Source organism: Thamnophis sirtalis, unplaced genomic scaffold (genome assembly GCF_051295495.1).
Source record: "Thamnophis sirtalis isolate CommonGarterSnake01/CBP01778 unplaced genomic scaffold, rThaSir2_p1.2 scaffold_13, whole genome shotgun sequence".
In the NCBI taxonomy this organism is placed as follows: domain Eukaryota; kingdom Metazoa; phylum Chordata; class Lepidosauria; order Squamata; family Natricidae; genus Thamnophis; species Thamnophis sirtalis.
This window is the reverse complement of record NW_028261393.1, coordinates 25,946,746-25,965,798: the sequence shown is the minus strand read 5'-3', so window position 1 is coordinate 25,965,798 and position 19,053 is coordinate 25,946,746. Positions and strand designations below refer to the sequence as shown.

The 19,053-nt window shown below is 43.2% G+C and overlaps 2 protein-coding genes across 2 annotated transcripts in view; both read left to right on the top strand.

Moving 5' to 3' along the window:
* LOC106548014 (collagen alpha-1(XVI) chain) overlaps nt 1-9,655 on the top strand; it is a 203,597-nt gene extending 193,942 nt beyond the window's left edge. The window contains exon 24 of the mRNA XM_087728047.1: nt 9,596-9,655. Coding sequence (XP_087584173.1) covers nt 9,596-9,655 — 60 coding nt within the window. The remainder of the gene's footprint in view (nt 1-9,595) is intronic.
* The window catches only part of LOC106548015 (uncharacterized), a 105,819-nt gene continuing 96,366 nt past the window's right edge, over nt 9,601-19,053 (top strand). The window contains exons 1-7 of the mRNA XM_087728348.1: nt 9,601-9,631; nt 11,151-11,252; nt 13,472-13,516; nt 14,188-14,223; nt 16,411-16,464; nt 16,572-16,691; nt 18,184-18,219. Coding sequence (XP_087584474.1) covers nt 13,493-13,516; nt 14,188-14,223; nt 16,411-16,464; nt 16,572-16,691; nt 18,184-18,219 — 270 coding nt within the window. The 5' untranslated portion in view covers nt 9,601-9,631; nt 11,151-11,252; nt 13,472-13,492. The remainder of the gene's footprint in view (nt 9,632-11,150; nt 11,253-13,471; nt 13,517-14,187; nt 14,224-16,410; nt 16,465-16,571; nt 16,692-18,183; nt 18,220-19,053) is intronic.

Below are 19,053 nucleotides of genomic sequence, written 5' to 3'. Positions count from 1 at the left end.
AACTCCTGCCGTTTCCTCCTCTAAAAGAAAAAAAATCAAAGCTCTCTTTTATTTGTAAAAGTCCTGTTTCACCTTACTTAGTGTGTTTGTTATCTTTACAAATTTGTTTTTTTGTAAAAATAAATAAATCTATAAATCATTAGAAGGGGCTTTTCAGGAGATAAGTATTATAAGCTGCTCCTGTATTACTATCTCTGTTATGCTTTCCTTGCAGTTGATTAGGCAATTACAGTTTTTTTCATCAAGGGTCTAATGTTTCTCAACCTTGGCAACTTCAAGATGTCTGGACTTTAGCTCCCAGAATCCCCTAGCCAACTTTGCTTCTGGAAGCTGAAGTCCAGACATCTTAAAGTTGCCAAGATTGAGAAATATGGTATTTCTCTAATGAACTTCAATGGTTATAAGTTGACTTCTGGGAGCAGTTCAGTGGTGGGATCCAGCTGGTTCGCACCACGTGGGAGAACCGGTTGTCATTGGTGGATTGCCAATTTTGTTACTACTGGTTCGGGCATGCTCCTGCACCTGCTCCCCCATATGCTCCCATGTGTACAATGTTTCTGCACATGCACAGAAGCATCCAGGTGGGTGGGCGGAGCTTCCCACTGCCGCTCCTACCGGTTCGGCCGATCCAGGCCGAACCGGTAGCAACCCACTTCTGCTGGTTGTTAACTTCTGAGCAGTTTGATGAACTAGTTGTTGGAAGAAATAATTATGGTAGAGAACCGGTGGTTAAATTATTTGAATCCCACCCCTGGAGCAGTTCAGATTATTACCTAAAGGAGTGGTGTAATCTGCATCTGGGGTAGGATTGGAGGGGAAGATATTTGCAAGCACACAGTGGTTTCCCAGGGAAGGGTCCATGAGAAAGACATTACGGAGTCCTAAACTGGATGGGTAGCTGCACCTTGGAATCTTCCAGGGCATCTGTATTAGGTTATAAGGTTGTAGCTGTAGTCTGGTGAGGTTTGGTTCATTAGCTGTCAAGAAATAAAGAACTGGACTCGATTTGAATCTTGTTGTGTTGGGCTTAGGCCAGATAAAGAGGCCTTGATGCATGGTTAATGTCAGGCACAAAGAACTGGAATGATTCCATAAGCAGGTCAAAGTAGTTTCTTTAATGTTGTTATCCTTTTTACAAAAACCTTGCCAGACGAACTGCATTCTCTTGGGAACAGGCAGATGAAGATTTCAGAAGTCTGGCCTCTGTTGTTTCTTCTCACAATGTGACTCTAAGCTAGCCAGGCTCTTTACTCCCCCTCCTCTATACTAGGCTGGAGATTTCACCACGGTTATCCAAAGAATCACCTGTTTTTCGTGGCTTCCGCCCAGCCTATACAATCAGTCAGAGTTGGCATGCTCTTTGCCTTGTCACTTAAATTGTGCATCTAATGACACCCAGGAAGCATGCTGGAACACCGTCTTCCCTGAGATCTCCCCACTATCCATGTTTAAAATATGGATAGAAAATCTGGCTGATTCTCCAGCCTTTGGAGTTAAAATGAGTGGCAGGTCCTACATGCCTTGTTGCATTTCTCCTGCCAGTTGGGTGTTATTTGTTAGTTTTAATTGTACGGTATGTTTATTTCAACTAGGCACTGTCCAGACTTGTCATAGAATGGCCTTACACATTTCTGCAATAAATAAATAAAGGTCCGGAATAAATCCAGTTTTTGACTGCTTTTCAGTTTGAAGAAACTGTACTTGCTTGGATGGAGAGCAATAAGAAGCAGTTTCTGCTTTCTGAGTTAATTTTAACCTCAGTCTCGTCATCCATCAACCTACGGTTTAGTTTAAACAAAGGCGAAACAAAGGGAGTTTTTGACTTAACAATTAATAGAACCATCAAAAGATGAGGAGAGAGACCATTTTCCTCAGTGAAGAACCAAGAAGTCAGCACATTGCCTTTCTCAGCTGGAAGGCAAAGAAATTAATATAAATCTAAAAGCATGATTGATTTGATGGTCTACGGTGAAGGACTGAGACAATTAGCTAAGCGATGCTTTCAATGCGAGGCAGATCATTTCTCAGCGAGAAAAAGTGGTTCTCGGGAAAAATTAAACATAGAAGGAAATTGAAGAAGGAGAAGTAACAAGGGTGAAAGTAAAAATGAATGCAGGAAGTGAAAAATAGAAATCAGGTATCCAAAAAAAAATTAGATGCAAAGAATGAAATTGTGAAAGCTGCAAAAAAACAAAATCAATTGCGTTTCCAGATGCCACAGCAGGGTATGGAATTACAGTAATGGGATATGTGAAAAAGAATAATGGTATGATGAAGGAAAAGAGGTTGTGGATGAAAAAGAAATGCATATAAGAGAATGATTGCTGCAAAATAGGAAGCTGAATGATGTTTAGTAATGTGTATCGAAAGAGAAGAATTTGCAAAAATATAATCTGAAAAAGCATGGAATGGTTAAGATTAAAAGAATCCGAGAAAACGCAGGGCGATTTTGATGGAAATAAAATGCCTACTGTTTTGCAAGTAGGGAGAGAGGACTAAACAAGGAATCTCCTGCAGAGTGCATGGAATTAAAAATAAAAGTGATGAAATGAAATTCTCCTTCAAAAGTGAAATGAGAAAATGTTGGAAGGAATATTTTAGACAGTAATAAATGGAAGAGGGGGAGTGAAATAAATGCTGTTCAACTTTAGTATCTAAGGAGCAAGTACTGAAAAAGGAAGAGCTGAGTGTTGTGAGGCTGATGAAAAAAGGCTAAGGCTCAGGAGTATGTGGGATTATTGGAGAACCACTAAAATTTAGATACTGTATGTTCTGTTTACTATATGTTCACAGAATCCATTTATGACTGATGATTGGAGCCATACTATCATTATTGCCTATACAAAGGAAAAGATTGCAAGGATGAATGTAAATATTACAGGGGAATAAGTGCATCCGGGAAACTCTTTGGTAGAATTTTGACTGGAAAAGTATCAAAAATGGCAATTTGGAAAGTGTACTATGGCTTTATGGTAAGCAGGGAGAACACAGATCAGATTTTTACTCTTCAGAAGGTCCTTAAGAAGGATATGAAAAAGAAAATATCTTGTTTTAGAGTTGCTTGATAGTGAGATGCGTGGCATATAAATGTAATAATAATTCCCTTTTTACAATCCTGTAATCCAGAGGTGGGTTGCTCCCAGTTTGGCACAGTTCGGCTGGACTGGTAGTGGCAGCAGTGGGAGGCTCTGCCCACCTGCCCAGCCACTTTTGCGAATGCGCAGAAGCATTGTGCACACAAACAAGCGCACGGACAAGCAAACAAGTAGTAAACCAGTTAGCAACCTACCACTGCTGCAATCCTTTAATTTGGGGTAGAGTTGGGACAACCGGATGGATCTGAGCATTTACTGGCCAGTGCCCTTCCTGACACTACATGGGGTTCATAGCAGGAGAGAAATATCTGTTGCCACCTAGATTGAACTTCAACCTTCTGAATGGAAAATGAACATCTTCACCACTAGGCCACCACTCTTTGAAAGCATGCAAATACCAGTAGATAAATAGGTCCACTTTGGTGGGAAAGTAACAGCATGTGCCTTCAGCAAATCAAAGAGAGAAGCAACCTGGAATTAAGGAGAAACTTCCTAACAGTGAAGACAATTAACCAGTGAACCAGCTTGCCTTCAGAAGTTGTGGGTGCTCCATCACACACAAGCAACACAGTTACAAGACAATTTGAAATATTTACAGTCTAATACTGTAAGCTAACTCTTAAATGCTGAAAATGCAGTATCAAAATACATAAAAATAGAAACAGCATTGCAACCCTATTCCAAATTAATGAATTCAATTCTGCTAATTAGAAAGTGTATTTAAAAAGACATAAGAACTCTGACAAGAAACTCCTGCTCTGTATTAACATTTTTAAAACTTCCCTGGCCTAATCCTGTCAAGAACAAAGAGAGATTCAACCTAGAAATAAGGAGGAACTTTCTGACAGTGAGAACAATCAACCAATAGCAGAAGTTGCCTTCGGAAGTTGTGGGGGCTTCATCACTGGAGGCTTTCAAGAAGAGATTGGGCTGCCATTTGTCAGAAATGGTGCAGGGTCTCCTGCTTGGCTAGGGGGTTGGAATGGATGACCTACAAGATCCCTTCCAACTCTGATAATCTGTATGATCTGTTAAGTTTCTATTATTTCTGTGCTGCCTGCATTCCTGAAGTCTTGTTATTGCAACTAAGTATTCGCCTGTTAAATGGTTCTTGGCTGTCTGCCCAGAACTATTAACTGAAGGAAGAGAGAAAGGAAAAAAAAATCCTTTCTTTCAATTGATCCCTCCTCTCCCCCCCCCCCCCCAAGTTTTAAAGGTGCTAGAATTTTTCTGCTGAGGAAATGGCTATGTCTTTTTCTTTTCTCTTCCGTTGGTTAATTACCAATGAGCAGGAACATCTGAGGTACGTGTGAACTACTGGAATCATTACGCCCAGCAGGCAGGCGGCCTTCACTATTCAGCCAGTTCACAGAACTGCACAAAGTGTTAACAAACGGTTCTTCCGAATCGGTGCTAACTGAATCCCCCCACTGGTTCTCCTGCTTGAGCAGGAGGCTCGACTAGAAAAGACCTCCAATGTCCCTTCCAGCTCTATTCTATTCTAGCACATAGACATGCTGGCCACGTGACAATGGAAATGTCTTCAGATAACACTGCTCCCCCGGACAAGAAACGGAGATGAGCACCAACCCCTAGAGTCAGACACGACTGGACACAGGAAACTTTTACCTCTTTATCTGAGGATTAGAGAGATGAATGTAGCTGATAATGTTCTTGGCTGAAAGTCCAAATGATGTGCAGCAAATATTAGGTAGCAACAAGAAACGTAAAATGAATATTTCAAAGACCATCTTAGTTGTGTTTCACAGGGAAAGTGGAGTAAGAATTATATATCATAGTCAATGGTGAAATTCAATATTTTTTTTACTACCAGTTCTGTGGCTATGGCTTGATGGGCATGGTAGGGGAAGGATACTGCAAAATCTCCATTCCCACCGCACTCTTGGGGGAAGGATATTGCAAAATCTCCATTCTCTCCCCAATCTGGGGCCAACCAGAGGTGGTATTTGCCAGTTCTCCAAACTACTCAAAATTTCCACTAACGGTTCTCCAGAACCTGTCAGAACCTGCTGAATTTCACTCCTGATCATAGTGTCGATTAATTGATGCACTTCAGTGAAATGCTTATTAAAGATAGGGAAGTTAAGATAACCAATAAGTTGGTAGGTAATATGTTGTCATCAAAAGAAGCAAAAAAGACCATCTATTAGATCATGTTACCGCCAGCTTAGATGTATGGAAGTTAATACTGGATATGTGTTGTGACTCAGCAGAAATCTGTGAGTTGTTGCAGGATAATGAGCAGCTGTTGCTCATTAGGGTCTTCTCCTGCAGATAAAAGACTGATGGTGCCACGCCTTAGTTGCAGAAGTCAACGTCGTTCGTCATTCGTTTGTTCGTGAGTTCAGTTCCCTGATTCAAAGAGGCACTTGGATAAGTGATTTGCTTTCTGTAAACCTGGTTTGCTGTAAGAGTTTTGTTTTTGTATTTGCTGTGTAACTTTTTGCCAGAGACTTTATCTACGTTTATTTTGGGCTCGCAGCCAGCTTGAGCTGGGACTGATAAAGATATTTCCTTTGAAGTTCTGTCTGGCTGTCGTTTGTGAACAAGCAAAGAGGGGGGTCAGAACAGTTTGACTTCTGCCCTGACAAATCTCCATTTATTTAATTATGGAGCAATTGTACACTGAAAATGCCAGACTGACTCAGCAGATAGCTGTATTGGCTGACCAAATTGCTCAGCTGCAGAGAGCTGCAACCCCCACCCCCAGCCAAGGAGGAAGAGCCCAGTAGCCATGCCGGATAAATTTGATGGGAGTCAGACCATGTTTGCCATGTTTATGGGACAATGCCAGCTGTTCCTGAGTTTGAGAGCGAAGGACTTTCCCACTGACCAGACGAAGGTGGGATTTATTATCAGTTTGCTCTCAGGCACAGCTGCCCGTTGAGCTACCCCCTTGTTAACCCAGCCTAGCCCTTTGTTGGATGACTTCCAGGGTTTCTGTCCGCATTTTTGGTTGATGTTTGAGGATCCTATTAAGGGGAAAACATCAACTAGATGTCTGAAGTCACTGCAGCAGGGGAGTGGTTCATTGCAAGACTATGTAAGTGAATTCAGGCTGTGTAGCCAGGATTCAATGTGGAATGGACCAGCTCTGATGGACACTTTCCAAGATGGATTGTCAGATGCCTTGCAAGATGAACTGGCAAGGGTGGACAGGCCACCAAACGTTTGCCGCGTTGGTCCACTTCTGCCTCCGGATAGACGCCTGGCTGCAGAGGCGAAGGCCTCACCGTGCATTCCAGGAAACCACCAGCATGCCAGTTTATCAAGAGACTGCAGTGGACTGGGAGGAGCCCATGGAGTTGGGTGCTGTCAGACCTCGAGTGTCATGAAGAGAGATGGACAGACAATGTGCTGAGGGATTGTGGATCTTGGACACCTGGGGGGGAGTTGCCCCAAGAAAAATAGAAGGGTTGTGCAGACTGCGGCCATCCCTCAGCAACGAACTATTGTGTCAGACAACTGGCACGTTTGTGCGGCTGTGATACCCCGTTCGCACAATGTAGCATGCATTCGTGGGGTGTGGAATCCCAGGGCGGATGCCCTGCCTAGGAAATCGGAGAACTCTGACCCTGCGGACTCGCTTCCACCTCCGACTGTTCTACCCATTGCATCCTGCACTGCAGTTTATCATCCCGTGAGCATACAGTCTCTGATACGAGATGCGCAGCGAGGTGACGAATGGGTGGAGCGACGAAAGGCGGAAGTAGGGCCAGCTTCTTCGTGGACTTTGGAAGGGGATCTTTTGAAGTATCGGGGCCAGCTCTATGTTCCCACAGGGCATATCCGTAGATGGGTGCTCTCTCAGGTTCATGGTGCTTCTGCAGCGAGACATTGGAGGTTTTTCCGGACATTGTGCCTAGCATCCTGTCAGTTTTGGTGGCCCCATTTAAGAAATGACGTGCGGAAGTGCGTGGAGTCATGTGTCCAGTGCCAATGGGCCAGGTCTGCGAGGAGGGCTTCACCAAGATTCCAGCCCTTGCCGACCCCGGTCCCCACAGCACAGGACTTCATTTCTAGGTTCCCGGCGGGGTACCAGTGTCTTGGACTGTGTTCTGTGGAGGCTGTCACCAACCCCTTCCGGGCCGCATTCCGAGCGTCAGAACCGGGGGAAGGGCCCTGCGGTGGGGGATAGTGTGGTGGCCCGGTGAGAGTCAGTGGAGCTGCCACCAGACTCTGACGGCAAGGGGTCTTATGAGTTGGCCTTGGAGGAGGTGGAGGACCCTGGACAGGGTGTTAGGTCTCGGCCGGAGCTGTTAGAGCTGCCGCCAGACTCCAACAGTACAGGGGCTGGTGGGTCGGCCTTGGAGAGTGTGGAGAACCCTGGACAGGGTGTTAGGGCTCGGCCGGAGCTGTTAGAGCTGCAGCCAGACTCCGACAGCACGGGGGCTGGTGGGTCAGCCTTGGAGAGGGTGGAGGACCCTGGACGGGGTGTCACCGCCGCGCAGGGCGGGAGGAGGCGTAGTGGCCACTGGATACCTGGGGAGCATTGGATCAAGGGGAATGTTCCTACAGGTATTTGGGAATCACAAAGGAGGAAACATAGGAACTGAGTGCGCGCCATCTTATGGACAATCCATTCCGACTGCATCCGGACCATCAGACCCAGGGGAAGGGCCCTGTGGTGGGGGATAGTGTTGTGACTCAGCAGAAATCTGTGAGTTGTTGCAGGATAATGAGCAGCTGTTGCTTGTTAGGGTCTTCTCCTGCAGATAAAAGACTGATGGTGCCATGCCTTAGTTGCAGAAGTCAACGTCGTTCGTCGTTCGTTTGTTCATGAGTTCAGTTCCCTGATTCAAAGAGGCACTTGGATAAGTGATTTGCTTTCTGTAAACCTGGTTTGCTGTAAGAGTTTTGTTTTTGCATTTGCTGTGTAACTTTTTGCCAGAGACTTTATCTATGTTTATTTTGGGCTCGCAGCCAGCTTGAGCCAGGACTGATAAAGATATTTCCTTTGAAGTTCTGTCTGGCTGTCATTTGTGAACAAGCAAAGAGGGGGGGTCAGAACAGATATGTAAGAAGAAACATGAGAGTCTGCTGAATGCAGTGAGACAGCATGGTTAAGAAGTGTGCATGATGTTAAAAGAAGAATGAAGAAGTAATGAATGTATATGCTGTGAATACAGAGATGTCTCACCTCTATGAAAGAAGTACATTTCAGTGGCTTGGCTAAAGACAGAAAATAGAGTAGTATTAAATTGCACAGCAAGTATACAAAGGGAAAAAATGGGTTGAGGGGGAGAGAACAGGGAAACTGGGAAAGTCATGGTTGGATGGAGTTGATGAGATCTTCAGAAAAAGAAGTGAGCGCTTTAAAGAACAAAGGAAATGTGCAGAGCAGTGGATAGACATGAGAGAAATGAGTGAGTAGAATAGAACTGCATGGAGAGGCAAATGCTATCTGTGTTAAGTGTTTATTTACTCAGTGTTGATAGCTGTGATTCCAGGTGGTTTACAATAAAATAGATAAAAAGCACACTATATTAAACCACGCAGCAGTTGGGCATCATCTAAACTATGAACACAGGTAGGAGATGGGCTCTGCCACACAAACACACACACACACACACACACACACACTCACACAGACACACACACAAGAGGGCCCCAAACTTAGCATAAAGTTTTCAAAGTGTTATGGGAGGCCAGCAGGGATGGAGCCAATCTAATCTCTTAGTTATGTCCTTTTCTTCTCACCATCTCATTACTTATCCTGAAAAGAAGTTCTTTCTTTTCACGTAAAATAGTTGTGAAACTTTTCTGCCTTGGGAAAAACTGCAGTCCCAAATGTACAGCTTTGAGAACTCTTCACCAAAATATACCCATATTCTTGTAAGATTTTTTAAAAATGTGCATTTCAGATTTGCAAACTAAGCTTAAGAAATTTGCAAAACCGAGGTGCGAAAAAAAAGAGAGAGGACATTTTCCCAGTGTTCATTTAAAGATTTCCTTTGGGCTCCTTCTAAGAGCCCTTAGCTGGAGAGAAGATATTTCTGACCTGCTCAAACCAGCAGGACCCAGAGACATATGGAGCACAAAGGAATGTAACCACAAGGGCCATTAAGCAGGCAAACTGTGGCAGCCTGATTCCAGCACATTTCCAAAATTGGTGAGTGTCTTTGCTTGGCTCCATTCAATTCCACACATGCTGACTATAGTATGACAGACGTGAGTCACCTCTGAAGTTAAGCACTGAACCAGTTCTGGAACTTTTGCTGACAAATGCCCAACTGGGCACCAATCCATTCAGCCCCCTGTCTTCTAAGTCACCAGGTGGAAAGGCTTGGAAGAGCTGTCATTGTGTACGCAACAGCTGTTTGGAACCACTTTCAGACTTGTGTCAACTGTATTTACTGTCTGGATTCCCAGATGCAGCAGCTTTGTCATGGTGAACTAGTCTCAGCTGGAGGCAAGGCTGTTCATTTTCTGTTCTGCTCCCAATTTCCATTTCTTGTTATTTTCTTTTTTCCTTTTAGGGGGACCCTGGGATTAATGGCATTAAAGGAGAAAAGGTAATTGGCAATTTCTCTGGATAACCCTTTTCTTATCTCTCCTTGGGCCTATTTTCTCTTTAATTTTAGGTCCCCCTCCCCTTGCTGATTTCCTGGCTTCAGATCCTTTGCAACGAACCAATGCTATGATGCTCTCTCTGCCTCCTTCTCCTCTTGGTAAATTCCTCTCTTTTGCTGATTTTACTCACAAATCTGCTGAATCCACTAAGCATGTGTAAAACAAATGATCATCATAGCTCTGAAACTGAGATTGACCTCTTTTTTCCCATTTACTGTATAATATACACTATATAGTGCCTTGGTAAAACGACACTTGGAATACTGCATCCAGTTTTGGTCACCATGATACCAAAAAGAAGCTGAGACTCTGGAAAGAGTGCAAAGAATAACAACAAAGATTCTTTGCAAAGAATAGCGACAAAGATGATTAGGGTCTGGAGGCTGAAACATATGAATGGTTGCAGGAACTGGGTCTGTCTAGTCTAACAAAGAGAAGTACTAGGGGTGACATGATAGCCATCTTCCAGTATTTGAGACTAGGGAGACAACCTATTCTCCAAAGCACTTCAGACAGGACAAGAAGTAATGGATGGAGACGTATCAAAGAGAGATCCAACCTAGAACAATGGAGAGATTTCCTGGCAATGAGAACAATTAATCAGTGGAATGTCTTGCTTCCAGATTTTGTGGGTGGTTTCTCACTGGAGATTTTTAAGAAGAGATTGGACATCCATTTGTCTGGAATGGTATTTTTGTGGCCCAGCAGCGGCCAGTGGAACTGGCAGCAGATTCAGACAATGAGGAGGTTAGGGAGGAGCATGGGCCTGGAGTCAGGGGAAGGCTCGGATGCGGGCTCTGTGTCAGAGGCAGAGAGGGGGCCAGGGCCATCTGGGAGTTATCTGCTGCCTCCAGAGCCTCCAGAGTCGGACATCAGTGAGGTAGAAGAACAGGGGGAGCCTGTTCCCAGTGTGCACTTGCGCAGAGTTGCCAGACGAAGGGAAGAGCTAAAGAGCAGGGGTCGACTTGGGAGTAAGGCCACAGGTGGACGGTGAATGGCCTCTCCCAGAGGAAATAGAAGAGGAGTGAAAGGGGAGTGGAGTTTGCAAGAGACAATTTGTTTTGCAGATATCGGCCTGTCAGCTCTCTAAGCCAGATAAGGTCTGTGACTGTAAATCCTCCCTTGAAAGACTTTGCTGGATGTGAATGAGCAGAATTCACAGTCAATTAATAAAAGGGGGATTTTGTCAGAATAAGGAGTTTGCTTCATGCTCTCGGGAAGCCTAGGTCAGAACAAGTGTAAAGTCACCTGCTTGGGCAGGAGGAAGATCTCCAAAGTCCTTTCAAACTCAGTTATTTTGTACTCTGTATTCCTTCGATTGAGTCTATTTACTAGACATTAGCTCATTTGGCTTCTGACCTCCTTTGACACCATCTCTGGCAGAAGCTTTACTGACTTAACAGCCTGCAGAATTGAACTGGCCCTATCTAAACCTTGGCTTTTTGCTCTCTATCTCTTCAGGGTGAACCATGCTTGTCATGCATCCCCCCCGCCTCTCAATCGCAACGGCCGGGGGGAAATGTGTCTGAAAACAGCAATTGGTTGAGACTTCCTGGGCTTCCCGTAAGTATAAACCCTTGATTTTTTTTATGAGCTTATGCCTCTGACTGGTAGAGGGATGAAGAGCAATACCAAGGATGTCAAAGAGAGTTTCTGGTCCTCATGGATATAATGCAATGCCCTGAACATTTTCTGTGAATAGGAAAGTTCATGAGGTCCATATCATCTTCTGGCCTACTTTTCATTTATTGTCTCAGCTTTCTCCTGCAAAGTTGGCTGATGATATTTCAGGGCACAAAATACTGTACACGAATATCCAGATTTGGCTAATGGGGCATTGGGAGGAGGGGTTGTTCAAAGTTGTTTAATTGTTTTAAACTATTTAAATGGGCCATCCAATTAAATGGCAGCATCTAAGATCCAATTTGGGTTGGTCATCAGGACCAGAGGTTTAGTCTTCGAAGCTTTCAAACTTGTACTGGAGCCCATCCTCAGGGACCATCTTTCTCACCAGAATGTGTCATTCTGACTAAACCTCTAGTCCCAGTGACCAATCCAGATTGGATCCTGCAACATTATTCTGGGACCTGTATATTTGCCTTCATTGTTGACAGCATTGTATGAGCCATGGTGGCTCAGTGGTTAGAATGCAGTAGAGTAGAGTAGAGTAGAGTAGAGTAGAGTAGAGTAGAGTAGAGTAGAGTAGAGTAGAGTAGAGTAGAGTAGAGAACAGAACAGAACAGAACAGAACAGAACAGAACAGAATCCTTTATTGGGTAAATGTGATTGGACACACAAGGAATTTGTCTTTGGTACCAAGGGTCTCCGTGTACATAAAAAGACAAGTTGCATTCATCAAGAATCATAAGGTACAACACTTAATGATAGTCATAGGATACAAATAAGTAATCAGGAAACAATCAATATCAATATAAATTTTAAGTATGCAAGCAACAAAGTTACAGTCATGCAGTCATAAGTGGGAGGAGATGAGTGGTAGGAACAATGATAAGACTAATAGTAATAGTAATATTGCAGGCTAATTCTGCCAACTGCCAGCAGTTCGATCTGGCTCAAGGATGACTCATCCTCCCATCCTTCTGAGGTGGGTAAAATGAGGAGCCAGATTGTTGGGAGCAATAGGCTGGCTCTGTAAATCACTTAGAGAGGGCTGTAAAGCACTGTGAAGTGGTATATGTCTGAGTGCTACTGCTATCTAGTTGGCATTAGCTGATCTTAAGAAGCTAAGTCTGATCAGTCCTGATTAATCAGGTGGATAGCTTAGACTTGCCAGGATTGAAGGCTAGAATGGAAAATGGAAAAAAGTCACTAATAGAGGGGCAAATCATTTCTATATTATTACAAAGAAGATTGCTTGAAATGGGCCTGCAAGTCTGGAGATATTATCATTTGCCTATAAATGATTCTGAAACAAGTGATTGATGACCATTGCTCATATTTAATTACTGAAAAAGTTCAGAGGAGAACAACCAGGATGTTTAGGAGACTGGAGACTAAAACATATGAAGAACGATTGCAGGAACTGGGCATGGCTAGTCTAGTGAAGAGAAGAACCAGGAGAGACACGATAGCAGTGTTCCAATATTTAAGGGGCTACCACAGAGAGGAGGGGTGGGTCAAGCAATTTACCAAAGCACCTGAGTGCTGGTCAAGGAATAATGGATGGAAACCGAACAAGGAGAGATTCAATCTAGAAACAAGGAGGAACTTTCTGACAGGGAGAACAACCAACCAATGGAACAGAAGTTGCCCTCGGAGGTTGTGGGAGCTTCATCACTTGAGACTTTCAAGAAGAGACTGGACTGCCATTTGTCAGAAATGGTGTAGGGTCTCCTGCTTGAGTGGGGGATTCAATTAGATGACCTGTAAGGTCTCTTCCAAATCTGTTAATCTGACTGTTGCAGCATCCCCATGGCCATGTGATCATAATTCATGTGCTTTACAACTGGTATGTATTCCCCTTTGTAATCTTCCCAGATGGCTTTTGACAAGCAAAATCAGTGAGCGTAGCCAGATGTCCTTAATGACTTCCTGATTCGCTTAACAACTGCAACAGTTCTCTCAACAACCATTGCAAAAAAAAAGGATCATAAAAATCAGGCATGACTCATTTAACAACCCTCTTAGCAACAGAAATTCCAGTCCCAAATAGGGTCGTAAGTTGAAGACTAGTTTTATTTTTGATCAATTGTCTTGATAAATGCCATATGAATAGTTTCCTCACTGAAGTTGGCCACTGTTCTTCCCACCCCACCCCACAGGGCAAACCTGGCCTCCCTGGAATGCCTGGATTTAAAGGAGAAAAGGTAAAATGTTCAGCATGTATCATTCAGTTTCAAGCCTTTGTTCATTCAGAGTTTAATACAACTTTGACTGTAACTGTTTATGTGTGTATCTGTGTGTTTCATGATATGTCTACAGTGTTCTGTTTTTTCGTTCTTTATCATCCCTGTTTTTACTTGCTTGGATTATTTACTGAGTTATTTAAAGAACACATAAATCTACAGTCTTAGATTTAGGCTCATAAACATGAATTATTGTCTTCTTTTACAAGGCAGGGATTCCAGTGCCATGTTCACAATGCATGAATATATAAGCTTCCTGTCTTGCGGGGAGGCTACATATTTGCAGGTTTAACCTAATGATCTTCCATAGAAATCTGCAAAGTTTTCTGGGAACTTATGATCATTATTTAGGCCATTTAATGTCACTTAATGACAGTTTCTCAGATTCTTTATGTGAGCACCAAAATCAATTCAGTGTACCAACTGAGCTGCCAATAGTACTTAATACCATATTATTGTTTGTGTGTGGAATGAAGAAACGTTGTCACCTTGAGCTGTGGTTTATGCTTTAGATTATTCCTCCTGCTTTTTCCAGGTTAATCCTTTGATCAATAGGCTGCTTTTATCTCAGAAGTTCCATTATGGCCCATTTGCTTCTTTCAGTAACCCACCTGTCTTTGTCTATTCCCTAGGGAGATGCTGGACTTTTTGGACCTATGGGAAAACCTGTGAGTAGGACCACGCAAGCAAGTTTTGTAATGGTGCTGGTGTCAGGTCTGCAATCCATCTTTTCTTTATGGACTTCAGGCCTACCACACATTCTATTATTCATTTTCTAATGTGGGAAAATGGGAGGGGGGATTATATGGAGTTGGGTGATATGTAGCCATAATAACATTCTTCTTAGAAACTCACAATCATCCTTTATCTCTGCACCTGACCGGAACTGGATGGGTGGAAGCTGCCTGCATGGCAGTGGGAGATTGGACCATGGGATGGACTTGTGGGTATGAGGGCAAGATCTTGAACTTTCAACTAGGTGGGGAAAATCAGGAAGCTTTCAGATTCGGGTTTCCCCAGATGTGCCAATTAATTAATCCCCAGATATGCCAATTAATTAATTTGGGGAATCTTTTGCCTCACTCTGATTTACTTTTGGGTGCTATTTGGAATCCTAACAGCTGAGTTCTCTGCAGAATCACCTTCTGTAGTGTGAATAGCGTGAAGATGTTGTGAAAGCATAAGAAAGCCATATCAATTGTGAGAAACCACATTAAATAAAATGTCACCCTCTCTGAGTTCTCAAAGAACAGTCTTTCAGGTCACTTTCCAGATACTGGCCAGTTTGGTCTAGTGGTGAAGGCACCATGCTAGAAGCCAGGAGATGGTGAGTTCTAGTTCTAGACCGACCTTAGCCATGAAAGCTGGGTTAATTTGGGCCAATCCCCAGAAACTGTGAGTCCTAGTTCTACTTTAGACATAATAGTGAAATGATTGACTTTGGATCGATCACCAGGAGACAGTGAGTTCTAGTTTTGGCTTACAGTAGTGGCCAAAATTGTGGAAACCTTTTGGGAAAAGTGTATTTTCTAAAACTAGCTAATAACACCACTTTTTTTGGAGTAGTACCATAAGATTACATATCAATGTAAAGATAATTTAATCAAGAATGTAATGCAATAACTTTTATGAAGGATTTGCTATTAGAATAGCGGTTATAAAGAAGAAAAGTAAAATGAGCTATGCAAAAATTATCACCATGTCAGTTAATACTTAGTTGGGTAACCTTTAGCATGAATAACAGCCGTACAATATCTTCCCATGGTGGACCAGGTCTTTTAGTTCTGCAGCTGTTATAATGTGAAATCAAGATTGAATGATTGCTTCTATTACATGGGTTTTATTGCTGGGTCGCTTCTGACTAACAAGTTTCTTTAGTCGGCGCCATAGATTTTCAATTGGGTTAAAGTCTGAGCTATTCCCAGGCCATTCCAGCAGTGGAATATGATTATCTTGAAACTCCCCCCAAAAGTGGTGTTATTAGCTATTAAACCTCAAAAATACAGTTTTCCCAAAAGGTTTCCACAATTTTGGCCACCACTGTAGGTATGAAAGGCAGATGGGCGACCTTGGGCCAATTCCCCCTCTCTCAGCCCAACCCACCTCAAAATTTGTTGTTTTGGGGAAAAAAAGGACTAGCTCAGTAGTGGGTTCCGGATCCTGGCACAACTGGTATGCTGTGACAGGGCCGGGTGTCCTCGGCAAGTATTCATGCTGCACATGCATGCACATGCCACCCCTCCAGTGACACTCAACTGCTCGATAAATGTTCGCGCAGGTGCTGCACACTGTGCATGTGTGCGTGTGCAATTGGCCCGTTTGCCTCAAAAAAGGGTAAGGAACACGGGCGGGTGGGTGGGCCAAGCGGCCCACCACTCTGGTATGGTGGCTGCGCTCATACCGAGCCATACCGCCCAGAACCCACCACTGGAATAGCTATGTTTGCCACCTTGACTTATTTATAAAATAATGAAGGTGGGATAAAAATATCTAACAATAACAAAAATTAGTAACCAAGTAAACGGGAATGCTTTTTATGGGGGTGTAGAAGGAGAGATAGTTGCAGCAAACAATAGCAATTCTAAATTCTGATGAATGAATCACATATATTTAGGCTCTCCGTGGGGTTATTTTCCTCTTCAGAAATTCTGTTCCAGATGTTACAACACAGACACTCACAGGCAGGAGCTCAGAGAGCCGCTCAATACATTCTAACACTGGACAATTAACTTTAATGATTGGTTCCATTATCTGTCTAAACTACAATGCCAAGATTAAAGATTAAAAGAACCCTCTGGCTTTCCTCCTTTCCCACTCCCTCCTTAATTGCATCTTAACTTATTCTCTTTTTTCAGGGAATCCAAGGAAATAAAGGGGACACTGGAGGTCCAGGAGTCAAAGGCGAGAAGGTGAGCACCTTGATAACAAGAGATGAAATGAGTGTGATATACTGGTTCCTCTAAGAGAGCTATGAGTTTTGACAAGTCTTTTCTCTTATCCCACCACTTTTTCTCAGGGTGAATCGTGCACATCCTGCTCTTCACTCGAAGGTGGACCGGTTACAGTGAGTGTCCCTGGACCCCAGGGTGAAAAGGGTGAACCGGGACTCCCTGGGATCGGACTTCCTGGAAAACCAGTGAGTGGACCTCTCCATTATGTCTCATTTGGGGAGAGGGGAGCTGTTCTCCTAATAGGACTTGTTGGAACATGGTCCCTAGATGTGAAAGGAAACCACCTTTTCCTGATAGAGTGAAATGCATTCATTCATTTTGTAGTTGAGGTCCACAAGTAGTGCAGCATAGATGCAGTGATATTTGTTTATTCAATATCTATTTGTCTATTTGTTAAATGTACTGTATTTTTCGGAGTATAAGATGAACCAGAGTATAAGACATACCAAGGTTTTGAAGAGGCTAATAAAAAAAAGTTTTTGCACTCTGCAAACCTCCCAAAACCTCCTTTCCAAAAAAGGCATGAATAGCCCTTAGGAGGCTTGTAGAGTGTTCCTTGGGGGTGGGGGGGAGCAAAAATGAGCAAAAAACCAGCCCGTTTTTGCTCATTTCTGCCCTCCCCAGCCCCCAGGAGCTCTCTGAAAGCCTCCTACAAGCTATGCATGGCCAATTTGGTGAAGGGGTGGGGCTTCAGGAGGCAAAAAATGCTGTATTCGATGTATAAGACACACTCAGATTGTCAGCCTGTTTTTTGAGGGAAAAGGGTGCATCTTATACTCCGAGAAACACAATATATGTTGCCCATTTCAACAATAAGATGACTCTATCAATGAAAGAGGATTGAATTTAAGTGGAAAGGAGTCTACTTTTGATTTTAGTTCAATGCGATGACTACATAAACTTGCTCAAAATAGAGTTGGCTGACAAAAATGCTTTTCAAAACAGGCAACTGGACTTTCTTGGTGTTTTTTTTCCTTGAAAACATTTCACTTCTTATCCAAGAAGCTTCTTCAGTTCAACTTTTCATGGGAAAAAACCAAGACAGCCCAATTGCCATGAAAAGCACCTTTAGGACAACCATGACCTGGATGATTGAGAATCTCCATAGACAGTTGGCTTACAAAATCTCTCTCTGGATGTCAATCCCTTTGTCTCCTTTCGCCACAGTGACAGCCTGGGGTTTTACCCAGACTGCACTCCCCTGAGCTTAGTTTGCTTCTTTGCGCTGGATGCACAATTCAATAGAAATTGTTCTGTGCATGCACAGAACTCAAAAATAAGATAGCAGTGGCAACTGCAACAACTGGGGAACCAGTTCGGAGGCGTGGCCAGCCTGGGTCACTGCCGGTTCTGTGATCCAGGCCAGCATGCCACTACCAGTTCGGCCAAACCAGGCCGAACCGGTAGGAACCCACTACTGGTTGTATAATGAAACGTCTGCAAGAAAACCACCAAGCTTTGAGAGCATCAAAGACTCCACAGTAGATCTTGCTGTGATTTGACAGCTGATGCCATTGTTCCATGCAGAACATGATTGCAGAAGATACTGCTAGGAGCTTCCTTGTTAGATTGCCTGACAAACCACTATAAAAGGAATTTCCAGCTGCCATAAGGTAGTTGCAATCAATCGGTCTGGGTGGGAAACTATTCAGTTTGTATTTGTTTTCTCTGCTTTAGGGAGTAGCTGGAGAAGCTGGACTAAAAGGCCAGAAGGTAAGAAAAACTGTGGTTTCTCAGCCCAAAAGTGAACAGGATGAGCTTCTGACTGTGGCCAGGACCATCACTTGTTTCACAAAATACTGATGTGTTTGTTGCAAATCCAGTGCATTCATTTGCATTATTAAGGCTGGATCCTAGGGAAAATGCATAAATTATATACTGACGTGATCTAATTGTGGAAGAAAACTGCAATAATTTCTAATGCAATCAAGTTATAAAAGCTAAAGAGAAAACACTGGAAATATTCAGCGATATATTTCCTTTGTTTGCCTGCTTTATTATTCTGTTATTCCATCCATTTCTTAACCATCACCCAGATCTACAATATGATGTGGGTAGAAAATTGCTCCTTCAGTGGAGTCTGTCTTATTATTCTGATTAAACCCTTTCTAAATAACTTCTGGCAGAAAATGAATCCCTTCATGCATTCCTTATTCACGGAAAACAGATTATTTCCTCAATCTTTATAGGAATAATATTGTTCCACATGTATTGCATCTTTTAAAACTGAGCACTTGGAATGCTGCAGGGCACATAAAGATGGAGATGGGTCTGCCTTTATCCTATCACCAGCAGGGACCAAGTCCCACCAGATGCACCATGGCTACAACAGGAAGTTTGAGGGAGATGCATTTGGACAGATTCACCTAATTACACAAAACCATGGTTTTATTCATTCTAGTCTATTGAATATGGTACAATGGACTGTGTGATGACCCGGGTTGTGACAAAAAGCAACAGAGCTGGAGAACAGGTCTAACTCCCCTTTATTGCTCCAACTTTGCCACCAAATGTCCCCATATTTATTACAAGTCCTGGAGCAAAGCT